The 12,855-nt window shown below is 46.7% G+C and overlaps 1 protein-coding gene across 2 annotated transcripts in view; it reads right to left on the minus strand.

Annotated features, from left to right (window-relative positions):
* PTCHD1 (patched domain containing 1) overlaps window positions 1-12,177 on the minus strand; it is an 80,584-nt gene extending 68,407 nt beyond the window's left edge. The window contains exon 1 of one of the 2 annotated variants that reach the window (XM_084841743.1): window positions 10,022-12,177. In XM_084841743.1, coding sequence (XP_084697869.1) covers window positions 10,022-10,450 — 429 coding nt within the window. In that variant the 5' untranslated portion in view covers window positions 10,451-12,177. The remainder of the gene's footprint in view (window positions 1-10,021) is intronic. The other variant, XM_084841744.1, reaches the window with a different exon arrangement.
* Between the last annotated feature and the right edge of the window lie 678 nt (window positions 12,178-12,855).

A 12,855-nucleotide genomic window follows, 5' to 3' on the forward strand; every position in this document is an offset into this window, starting at 1 on the left:
TTTATTATTATTGGATGTTTACTTCCAGAGATGGGAGAGGCTATTATGAGATTTTCTCCAGGTACCAAAATAACGTCACTGGTTTTGTGCTCTCTCTCTCTCTCTCTTATTTAGGGCACAATCCTATACATGTTTAGAAAGAAAATAGTCCTACAACTCCCAGCATGCTGGGAGGTATAGGACTTGTTCTGTCTAAACATACATAGGATTGCATCCTTATTTATTTTCAACACCTATATACTGCCCACCCAACATACTCCTCTGGGTAGCTTACAAAATATAAAGTCATAAAGTACTAAAAACCTAAACATCCAACAAATTAAAACCCCACAACAGTACAGACTGTATAAATAAAATTAAATCAGCAACAATAAAATGATGCCCACACCAGAAACCAGGAAAAAAAATGTCCCCACATCCCAATTCAGAGAGCTTATGCAGAAGGAAACCTTGGTTGATGGTCTCAAAAGTCATGGAGAGTTCTAAGAGAATCAAAAGGGTCATACTCTTGCTGTTTCTCTCTTGGCATAGGTCATCCCTCAGGGTGACCAAGGCAGTTTCCATTCTAAAGCCAGGCCTAAAGCCCAATTCAATTGGATGTAGAAGATCTGTTTCATCCAAGAGTGTTTTGAGTTGATTAGGAACCAACTGCTCCAACACCTTGCGCAACAGCACCATTTTTGGTAGAAAGGTGGGATATGAATTTAATAAATAATTTTAAACAAATCCCAGTGAAGGGGATTACTATACATCTTGACTGGGTGGGGCGCCATTTTCTGTTCCACCTCAGGCAGAAGAGGCCTCCTTCGCACAGCACATAGTTAAACTAAGGAATTAGCTACCACAAGACGTAATGATGGCCACCAATCTGGATGACTTTAAAAGGGGGTTAGACAAATTCACGGAGGATAAGGCTATCGACGCTTGCTAGTCCTGATGGCTATATACTACCTCCACTATCAGAGGCAGTATGCTGAGGGCGGTGTTGCACTCATGTCCTGCTTGTGGGTTTCCCATGGGCAGCTGGTTGGTTGCTGTGTGAACAGAATGCTGGACTAGATGGACCCTTGGTCTGATCCAGCGTGGCTCTTCTCATGTTCTTAGGTTAAGAACATCTTGGGCTGGCCATGGAATTGTCAGAACTTGAGACGTTGCAGCCAGTCTCAAACGAGTGACTTGAGGGCTATCAGGAGATAATTCAATCCGTGTATCACTGCCCAGTTCTGGTCAAAAGAAGGAAACTTCAGGAAGGCCAGCCATGCTGCCATGGTAACATTTTTCCATACACAGACCAGAGTGAATCAGGTGGTACCCCTCCCTGACCCTTAAGCATCTTCAGAAAGGATGAAGCTTGCTTACTGGTATGAACAACTAGGAAACCTGCTTTTGCTTCCCGAAGAAAATACCCAGGAAGCTGCCTTTACCTTGCTCTCCTTCTGCTTTTACCTTCCCCTGCGCTCAACTGTATTGGAAGTCTGACAGGAAGTCTGATAGGTCTGACAGGAAGTTGTGATGCACCATTTCCCTACCTGCTTGTGGCAGGAGACTTTGAGTGCCCCAGTACATCTATTGTACAGCAGCACATCTATCTTTCACTATGCAGATTGCTACTTGTTGAGTCTGTGTGCATTTGTGAACCACTGAAACTCACTTGCCATTCAATCGGAAGCCAGTTTTTCAATTTAGACATCCTGCTAGTCCATAATTAAGCTTCCTAAACCATGATCTGGCATGATGTCCAAATCAATAAATCTTAGTTATGCCCATTGTTCCAAGTCTGGAAGCTGCTACAACTAAAAACAGGAGTGCTGAGCAAATAGGAAATTAAAACAAATGGGAAATGAAAGCAGCTGTAGTTTGATGCAATGTCTGAATGGAGCCTAAGTTAGGGTCCCCAATGCAGCACTCGTGGAAACCTTCAACATTGCCCATGAAGCTCTCTTCTCCTTGCCCCTTTCAAAATTTTATTTTTAATAAAAACCTTGAACAGCTTTAAGGTGCCAGGTTCTCCTTCCTGTTCCTGAACCTGTTGCAGATCAGCTGTTGGTGGGCAGGCAGAGAAGGAAAGAGTTGCTTTCTGGTCCCATCCAATCTTCCACTAACACAGAACTTTCCCCTTTGCACTCTGTCTCCCCACTCCCAGCCTAGCCATTTCTCTCCCCTCACAAGCCCCTTTCTTCACTATTTCTCCCCCTTCCCTGTTTCTACCCTCCTTCTTTCTCTCCCTTTCTAGCCTCTAGCCTTGCTCTTTCTCTCCCCCCACCTCTTTAGCTCAGTCAATTCCCTTCCTAGCCTTTAGCCTTGCTCTTTCTTTACCCCTTTACCTTGCTGTTTTCCCCTCCCTCCCAGCCTCCAGCTTCACTATTTCTCTCCCCATCTCTTTACCTCACTGTTTCTCCTCCAGCCTCTAGCTTTGCCCTTTCTCTACCCCTCTGCCTTGCTATTTCCCCTTCTCTCCCAGTCTCTAGCCTCACTATTCCCTGCCCCCCATCTCTTTAGCTCAGTTTTGACTAGCTAGGCTCTCACAGCAGCCATTATGTGACTATACACATCCTCCATGGGAGCCATTTTGTGGTGGTGCCCACAGCAGTTTCTCAAATTTCCAAATATGCCCATGGTTGGAGACCCTTGGCTTAAGGGACTGAATAAGAGCACTAATTTTGTACTTCACTCATTGGCCCCCAGTCGACAGGAAGCATAGTACAAAAAACCAATGTTGTGCTTTGACTTTGTCCAGGCTCAGATACTCCGCCCTCTTTACAATCCTGTTTAAGTGCATAAATGGGCAGGAAACAGATGACCGAGTTGAAGCCTGCCACTTGAAGTCTGCAGTCTCCTCTCAAAGACTGTGAAGAAAACATCTGGTAGTTGATGTTCAAGTGCTCAGCACCTCTCACTTGAGGCTGTTGTTGGAACTTTATTTTCAAACCTCTGATCCAGAATGGCCAAATCCTGAAAAAAAGAAATGGTGGTACATGGGTGCAGAGACCTCTGGGGAAGGGGTAAAAACTGACAATATGCCTTGGCCACAGTCGCCGTTGAGGTTTCCAGTGGCCCCATGGGACAGCTGGTGGAAAAAGCTACCTATTCACCCAAAGGGTACAGGTTTGTTTTTTAAAAGAAGGATGAGGGGAAACAGCCATCCTTGCGCTTTGTACATCTGAGAACAGGCTCCAAAGTAAAAACCAACAACAACAAAACTGAACCCAGCCAGTTTTTTCTAGGCAATTCTACTTTGATCTAATGGTCAGCATATACATAGCTCATTAAAAAGCAAATTCCCTTACAGAGAGGGTTGCAGAATTCTAGGCAATGCAGGGTGCCACAGCCTCCCAGTGTGCAAGATCTGAGGTAGGTACATCTGAGGTACCAGAGAGGAAGTCTGTCAAAAGGAGATGGATGACATGTAAGTAAGAGATAAAAAAATGGTTTGTCATCACATTATATCCTTTAATGTCATGTAATATAATCCAGGATCAACATCTCTTTTCCTTAGCATTCTTCCTGCACTATGGGTAGTATCTAATATTCGTCCTAATTAGAATAGGCCAGTTGAAATGAATGGGAGTTACATTAGACTAACACTGGATACAACACAATGTTACAACTTCATCTACATACTAGTTTGGAGTTTGGAGCTTAAGTTAGTCATGACCAATTTAAGCCCTGTTGATTTCAATGAATCTACTCTATGTATGACTAAGTCTAACTCCAACCCACTGTAGGCATTTTTCTGCCTAGTATGTTTAACCACCTAGGATTAAGTTTAGGATTAAATTATTCACTTTACCATGAAAATCAGGGTTATAACGTGAATGATGTTTAAAACTTTCTCATATGAACTGGAATGGAACTGGCTGGTTCAATTGTCTCAGGTGTATCTGTGAATCTTGAAGTGGAACCAAATGAGAACAGCTTCAGCCCAAGCTGAACCTGAACCAAGCCAAACATATTTTAATTGTCTTGACTTTTGATTGAGAGGTAGGGATGGCGGAGAATTTCTCCCCGAAACTTCAGGTGGCCGAGCGCCAACGTGTTCGGCCCCCCGAACAAGTTTCGGGGAGAAATTCTCCGCACCCCCCCGCCCCCGCACCCCCCCCCGGGACGGGACTTACCTTTGCCGAATGTCCCTCCCGGCGGCGGGTCCGGCCGGCGGTTCGGCAGGTGTTCGTGCGGGGCGGGAGCGGCAGCCGGTCTTTCGACCGGCTGCCGCCCCCGCCATTCCTATAAAAGAAAAAAAACAAAAACGCCCCCGTGATAGGCTACGTGACGATTAACGTAGCCTATCACGGCTAGATCTGCAAAGTCAGCTGTGATAGGCTACGTTAATCGTCACGTAGCCTATCACGGGTGACTTTAAAAAAAAAAAAAAGCGCGTACGGATAATGGCGGCCCCCATAGGGAGCCGCCATTCCCGTTCCTTATTTGGTCGCTGTAGTCTACGTAAATCTTTACATAGACTACAGTGACCAAATAAGGAACGCAAATGGCGGCTCCCTATGGGGGCCGCCATTTGTGTATGCGCTTTTTTTTTTTAAAGTCACCCGTGATAGGCTACGTGACGATTAACGTAGCCTATCACGGCTGACTTTGCAGATCTAGCCGTGACAGGCTACGTTAATCGTCACGTAGCCTATCACGGGGGCGTTTTTTGTTTTTTGTTTTAAACTTTGGAGTTCGCGGCCGGGCGAGGCGAGGCGCCTCCTCCCCGGCCTGAATTTCGGCCGGGCGAGGTGGGAAGCCTCCCCCCCGGCCTGAATTTCAGCCGGGCGAGGCGGGAAGCCTCCCCTCCCGGCCTGAACTTCGCGGGGGGAGCAGCGAAGCGCCTCCCCCCCACCGCGAACAAGCTTTGAGGACAGGTAAGTGACTTTCGTCCACCCCTATTGAGAGGTGAATACATCTCGCACATGAAGCCAGAATATAAGGTGATTATACCCATGCATATTCAAAATCTGTTTTGCAGCAGCCTATTGAAATGTATGTATTTATAAATTATTTCAGGTGTTAATTTACTAATGGAAAGATTTTGGTTGAGTTATAGGGTGGTTAGCTGAAAAGTCAATCAAGTATATATACCAAAACCTCAATACAGGTGCTTTTTTAAGGAGCCAAAGGAAATACAAGATAATAAGGAAAGCTATTAATTGTTCTGCAAAGGCTCTCTTTAATATTTGATTCTGCGCAACCTTTTTATACCAGCCTTAATTATTTTGGGTAGCTTTTTATGTTCTTTTCTGTGCCTTGCCTTGCCTTCCAAGGTAGATTGTAAGAGAGGTGGCACTAGCATCCTGGCAAGCCAATGCAACATATTCATGTAGGGACTTTGTATAAACATGACTCCCCCACCTTTTGTGTGCTTTAGACTATTTCCAAACATGGAATAGTATGCTCCTTAGTACTATTTGGTGAAACCCATTTAGTTTGTAAGAATGGGAGAAATCGGCCTATACAGTATGTGTGACCTGTCTCTTTAAGAGACATGCCTGGGTTGTAATATCAGCTCCCCTTCTTCCTTAGCTATGTGGGTGGTTTTCTCCACCATCCAGTTAGAACTCAAACCCACAGAACTAAACAAGGAAATACCACACCATTTTCTTTTATGCTATCAGTTTACACAAGAAAGGATCTTCTCATATGTAGACTTCAATCTTGACTCCTTTCCCCTCATTATCTTTACCAGCCTCCAGTCAAATAGGAAACCCCCAAAACATAATCCCACCAGACCATTATGAATGTAGGCAATACAACAGACACTTCTCCTAACAGAAAATACATGTATGTGTCTTGTTGATCTTGAAAGAACATGGGAGCGTTACTAAGCAGTTTCAGAATCACGTGAAGTGCTAATGAGGCTAAAGAAATGCTGTGTCTCTTTAGATCCCCTCAGAGGATTTTAGTGGTTCATGTTATTACAAAGAATCCCTCTTTAGGCTGTGATAAAGCCATAGTTCTCCCCCTGCCCCCCCCCCCTGAACAGGCTGGAAGCTTTTGCATTTTTTAAATTTTATTAGCTTTCCTTGCCTCTAAGTATTTGAAGAAAATCTACTTTATTGCACTAACGTTGGAGCCATAAGCTCTCCCTTCCGTTGGGAAGCTACCCTACCAAAGTCCAGTCAGATTCCTATTTTCATGTTATTATAAGCTTACTCATTAAACCCCCCCCCCCGCTCTTCTTTCACTATTAGATCAGCCATCCATCAGGAAAAAAGGCAGCTTGCTATACTTGGGCAAGAACTGTAATCTTTTCCCATCATTTTGGCAGTGGAGTCGGGTGGCTCTGATTGTGGTGGGGCTGTAAATCCATTCTGGGTTTCAGTCAGAATCAGCCACACCACTAAAGGGGTTTTCCAAGGTGCTGAACCAATTTTGGAGATAGAGTTCAGCACTTTGGATAGCTCCTTTGGAGTTCTGGATGGTTCTGACTGAAACCCAGAATGGATTTGCAGCCCCACCGAAACTGAAGCCACCAGTGTCTACCGCATTTTGGCTGTCAAAAAAAGGAAGCCAGTTGCAAAAGCAGCGGTTGTAGCCGATACCCAAGTATACTTGGAAGTTTGCAGTGTAGCTATAGGGTTGTACTGAAATCTGAAACCAGATGAGATCAACCAAGAGACAAAATAAATAAATAAAATGCAGTAAGATTTCTTCACTGCCGTATCTTCCAGCAACCAATGAGGGTTTTTTTTAAGGTACGTTAAGAAATCCTTTTAAAAATCAGATATGTCAAAACCAGGTCTGAGATGTGTCGGATATCTTCATTACAGAATTGCTCTGGAATATTAGCAGTAGATTTTCCCAAAACATTTCAAAATGTGCACTAAGGTTTACTTAGTGTAGAATGGATAGCAGACGTAACCCTAAGATCTCCGCTCCACCTTGAGCTCAGGGAGCCTTCAACTGCTGATATGGTCTTGCTGACTATATCTCCATGCTTTCCCCCCTTCTCTATCAACTATGATTCATTAGTGTAAAAATAGTCCTGCCCTTATGTCTCAAGACCAACACCCATCAACAGGAAACAGTGCTGAAACTGAACAATCAACAGTCCAAATGAATGGTTTCTCTATCTGATAAAGACTCAGCTGTTGCATCTAAACAGTGGGGGAGGAGAACATCTCCTTCTAGTATACTTATAACAGTGGGGAAGATTTTCCAGTTATGGGATCCTCCAGACATGGGTAGATGGGGCCATCTCCATCTCTTAAGATGGTGACATGATAGATACCATCAATAGGTTGCATCAGTGGTGCCATGGCTATATTTTGGAGATCGAAGGAGAAACTGAAGAAGGAAAGTTGAGAGAAAGAACAATTCTAGATACACAGATCTAGTAAAGGCAAAACAATATATTTGATACATTTCTAGTCACAGGCAATGAAATATATCTTGTTACATTGCTTACTCTTATATAGCTAAGGTGGCCAATTCCCCCCTCCCAAAGTCCATAATACTGTCATACCTTTATTAGGCCAACTCAAAAGTCACAAAATACTGTGCAAGCTTTTGAGCCCACCAGAACTCTTTGTCAGGCAAGATGGTAAACAAAGCAAAAAACAAAAAAAAGGTGGGAGTGGGGGAGGGAAAAGTAGTTGATGTTCAAGCCACAGAGTCTGTATTTGGTTACAGTGTTTGCAGCCTCCTCCTCCTTTCTGTCTTAAGATGGTAACGAAATGCAGACTCCATGGCTTGAACATCATCCACTATTTTCCTCCCCTGCACTTTCTGCTTTGTTTACCATCTTGCCTGAAGAATTCGGGAGAGTTCAAAAGCTTGCACAATATTTTCTGACCTCTGACTTGGCCTAATAAAGGCATTATGGTGATATGGATTTCAGAAATTTGCTGTTGGAACGTTTCTAATATAGCAATAACATGGAACATTATAAGAACCTAGGAGGGCAGTGCAATCCTGTGCATGTTTACTTGGAAGTAAGTCCCACTCCCTGGTAAGTGGCTTTGGGATTGCAGCTTTAGTTCCTATGCCTTCCTCCACCTCCATTTGCTGCACAATTCAGTATCACATCACCACAACATGCCAAGAACTATATATTTGTCACTACTGGCTTAAACCCAACCTCCAGCATCTTTCCAAGGCTTTATCACACATTTACCTGAGCATGGTACCAGTCTCAAAGAGAAACCATTAAAACAGGGGCTGTTGTATCAGGAACAGATGACTACTATACAGCAACAGATAATATTTGGTGTGTCTAATGACTTCAAGCTAATGACAAGAGTCCATGGTGTCAAAATGACAAAATGAGGTTTACCATCATCTCATTAAGGGAACAATAATTGCTCTGTGACCAAATTCTGACAAAAAATTTAGATTGCATTGAATACTGATAGAATTATCAATCTCTTTGATAGAACTATCAATTCTCTCTTGCGGTAATATATAATGGTTTCCATTAAAAAATTGTTTGGGAAAAGATTCAGAGACATTTGCGCCTCATTGCTATAGCACTAAGGTTTCTAGAGCTAGCACACCAGGAGAAAATCCATTCTACTCCTATGCCTGCTTCTAAGGGAATGAATTTCAGGGAGAATGAAAGGACTTACATCTTCCATCTTCGGGGTTTTCTTATTTGCCAGAAATTTTTCCATGAGAAGACATCTGCTTGTTGATATTTCTGTGTCAATATACCAGCATTTACATATCAATCATTAAATATTAGAACAGCAAATGCTAGTATTACTGATTCCATTGCAAATAAGTTAAAAAAACAAAACAGACCAGGGAATGCTTGGCATGTTCTTTTGGTGGAACCTGCAGAACGCTCTATGAATATGTATTTTCTGACTTGAAGAGAGAGAGAGAAACTAAAGGTCAAATGTTTAAGCTTACTTTGCAGTATGTTTTGAAGGCTCATCACCATTTTTCTGTTTTCAGAAAGTCAGTGTCTGGCAATTCCCAAAGGAAGGAATGTAAACATGCAGTGCAGTTGTTTAATGCTAAAAAGTGTGTGTGGATGCTCACAGCCACACCTCTAAAACATTTCTCTATGTTTCAGAAATTCGTTTCCTTCCCTCTCCTCAACTTGATCTTCTTTCTGCATCTCTTTTTCATGCTTTCACCTGAAACCAGTGCTCTGAATTGTGGCAGTACGTATTATAAAGTAGACATGAAAATAATTTCCAACACATTATGACAGAATACTGGAATAAGCGGCTCTCATCATGCATATTGACCTAGGAAGGTAAAATCTAATGAAATTCCATGCATACATTACACAGTAAATGTCTACACAGTGACACCTTTTAAAAATTTATCATTTCCTTTGATTTGGGGTGTGTGTGTGTGTGAAAATAATGTGAGGCAATTTTCAAAATGACATGGCTGGAATGCCATAAAATAAATATATGTCAAACAAAACAACTCCTGGCTTCAATTTACAGTTAACTTGCAGGAGCCATTACATTTAATGTTACTGGGTGTTTTTTTGTTGTTGCTTTTTTGCTAATCTTTTCTATAGGAAATAAGTCTGGCAAGACCCACAAGTGTTACTTTTACAAATCCCCTTAATTAATTTTGAAGTTTAGGTTCAACTGAAAATCAGCAAACTACTTGTCATTGACTCAACTTGAACAGTAGAAAGAACAGAGAGAGAGAGAGAGAGAGAGAGAGAGAGAGAATGTATGTGTGCAGACAGAATGTTTTTAAAGTGTCATCTCTTCATTCACAAAATCCTCCCCCCCCACCCCGCTAGGTTACCACCTCCCAAGATGAGAGGGAATCTCTCTGTTCTCCTCTGCAACCAGTAGTCAACCCAACTGTTGCAGGGATGTGACTTGGTAGCTAAGGGCAGGGAATAGCTACAGAGAGAGAGAGAGAGAGAGAGAGAGAGAGGTCGGTCAGTTATGATACATAATATATAGCGAGAGGATGCAGCTAAATCTATTCATAATTAAAAGCCAAATATAATGAGGTGCGGAAGAAAGGGATTCAAGAAGTGGGGTGCAGGAGGGGAGGGGTGATTCCTCTAGAATGGAGTGAAGTCTGTCCTCTTGCTGGTGCTTACCTTTAAGATCAGCTCGGTGTGGTGTTGGTCCAGCATGTTCGCCCTCACGAAGGATGTGATGATGACCCTGCCGTATCTCCCAGGGGTCTGCAGGTCGGAATAGAGCCGGTGCTTGGAGCGGTTGACGGGGAAGAGGCTGTTGACGAGGTTCCTCTCGATCTTGGCCAGGCTGTGTTTGGGGGCCAGCAGGTGCTCGACGCTCTCCTCGATCTGGTACCTGCTGAAGCTGGCTCCCAGCAAGATGGAGATGAGCACGGGGGCGGAGGCGAAGAAGACCGGGTGGCTGGCAATGAAGTGGCCGAGTCTGGCGAAAGACGTTCTCAGCCCCCTGTGCAAGACCTGCCGCAACATTCTAGTGCAGAAGCAGCTCAGGAGGGCGAGGCGCACACGACGGGATCTGAAGCTCTCCCAGAGCCGAGGCAAAACCATCGGGGAGCCCAGGCAGGCGGGAGCTTCCCCTCCGGGCTGAAATTGACCAGGCAGCCAACTCTCCCTCCCCGCCCACACCCCCCTCGGTGCGCGGCGGGTGCTAAAGCGCGGTGCCGCTCTCCAGGCTGACGCGGGGAGTTTCCCGGCGCCTCATTGTCTGACTTTAAACAGCAACAAAGACTCTCCAGGGAAAGGGAGAGGGCCGACGAAAAAGCCCACCCCAAACACCCAACACAGCAGGAAAAAAGGGAGGAAATCGCGAGATCGTGTTGGTGGCAACACCTATTTCTTTGTTTCTTTTTAGGGTGGCTGCTCTTTCTGCCAAGCGGGTGGGGACTGGGGGGGGGGTTGTCCAGGAGAGGTCCTGGGGGTGGGGATCGAAGTGGGGGGTCAACACACTTGCTGACTCATCTCAGCTGAGCGCCCACTCCCCGGCGTGGAGGGGGCAGGGATGAAAAGGATAAAATCCTGAAAAAATTGAAATGAATCGCACGCATCAGCACGAGACACCTTCTCTTCGTGGGGGTGGGGTGGGGGTATTGGGATTTTTGTTGTCGTCGTCGTCGCTCGGTTGTAGATCCACAGGAGATCCCGGGGCTACGGCTGATTACACACCTGCAGAACTGAATGAATGGATTTCCTCCCCCATCCGCGCCTCTAAACGATGACAGGAAAGAGACTCGCCTCTTCCTCAGTCAAAAAGCCCCAGTGGGAGAAAGAAATTCACAGTTTCAAAGCACACGCTGCTGTCGCCACCGCCGGAGTTCAGGGGCAGTTTTCTTCCCGGCTTTTTCATGACAGTTGTTGAGCTTTGCAAATGACTAGTCAATGCCCAGGTGGTTCAGAGCCGGCGACGAGGCGCAGCAGCGCTTCAGCGCCCCATCTTCCCAGGCTCTCACGCGGCTTGTCGGGCTCCAGGATCTGGTGGGTCGCATTCAAGGCAATCGCTCAGCGACACCAGCCCCGCGCCCCACGGGGAGTGCTTACCGGGCGGGCAACTTAACTGGGAAGTCCCGGTTGCCGGCCGCAAATTACCGGCGACTAATCATCTTAATAAGCAGGAAAGGGATTCCTCCCTCCTTCACTCCTACCTCAGCGGGTCTTTTTGTTTTTTTTTTTAAATATTTTTTTTAAAAGAGCGGATCCCACACCTGGGGTTATGATGGCGGTGGTGATGATTTTATCATTTCAAAACCACCCGATCCTACTTCAGGTCAGACCCATCTCCGCGCCGCCGGCGTGTGCCATCCAAGCGAAGGCGCTGCCCATCCATGTCGGAAGATCACCCAGGGAAAAGGGGGAGCCAGGCACCGAGCCGGTGCCTGGCGCATGGCAAAGTTTCCAGCCTCACCTTTTAAGGAGTCCCCGGAGAAGCGCATTTGGGAGAGATGGATTTATCCGCACGCGGGCGAGCGCGGCGCCCATGGTTTTCCCGACGGGATCAGCGCAGAGATACAGTTTTGTGTATTTCATCGGTGTAAGGCTCTCGCCCCTTTTGGTCAGCGCATAGCGAGGAGTCGCCGGCTGCGATGCCAGGAGCCAGAAGCGTCTCGGCGATTCCTCCAGCTCCCCCTTCCCCGTTTCCTCCCCCCACCCCCGGCCTCCTTGGTCGGTCGCTCGGTCTGGGCGCTTCCCGCCTGCCCGCCTCCGTCCGCCTCGATCTCTCGCCGTACGACGCTGCTTCAGTGGTTTTGGCTGGGGCGAGAGCAGGAACGGCTCCGTCTCTCAAGCCTAAATGGGCATGTGCGCGAGCGCCTCGCACATGCCCGTTGAGAACGTGAAGCCGCAAGGAAAGCGGTGCCCGTAACCCTTTGCCCGGAGCTTGCCTAAAACTCCCCCCCCTCCTCCCCCCAAGAAAAGGGCGCGACGGAGAAGGGAAACAGCGGTCTTTGCGTCCAGGAGCGCCTGCGCGACCGAGGGCTGGGGCGGGCGGCCATGCAGCGGGCACGAGAGCCGGAGCGTGAGGCGCAGAGGGAGGAAGGGCAAGGGGTCGACCAAGCGCTTGAGAGGGCGAGCGGGTGGAGGCGGCCGTTCCGAAAGGCAGGGCACGAGGAGGCTGCGGAAGGGCTGCCCTCGCAGGGCAGGAGAAGGGAAGGGCTCTCGAGATAACCCCGTCTGTCGGGGAGGGCGTTTATGGAAGGCTTAACCCCGGAGCATGGCGCCCACGGCCAGTTCCAGGTCAAGGGAAACCCTTGGCGGCATGCCTGGGGGGGGGGGGCTTGTTCCTCCGGGTCTTGCCCCTCACCCCCAAGAGAAAGGGGCAAGCACGCAGGCAGAAGTGGTGAATCAGGAGCACACGCTCTGGGGAACATGGGGCCCAACGGCACTTTGCCCAGTGCAGAGAAAGAAAGGGGGCAGTGGCCACCTCTGTCCACTTGCTTGCCCCCCTCTTTCTGGGTACCCCA

Source organism: Heloderma suspectum, chromosome 3 (genome assembly GCF_057233095.1).
Source record: "Heloderma suspectum isolate Gila_16-S chromosome 3, 16-S_ref, whole genome shotgun sequence".
NCBI classification, from domain to species: domain Eukaryota; kingdom Metazoa; phylum Chordata; class Lepidosauria; order Squamata; family Helodermatidae; genus Heloderma; species Heloderma suspectum.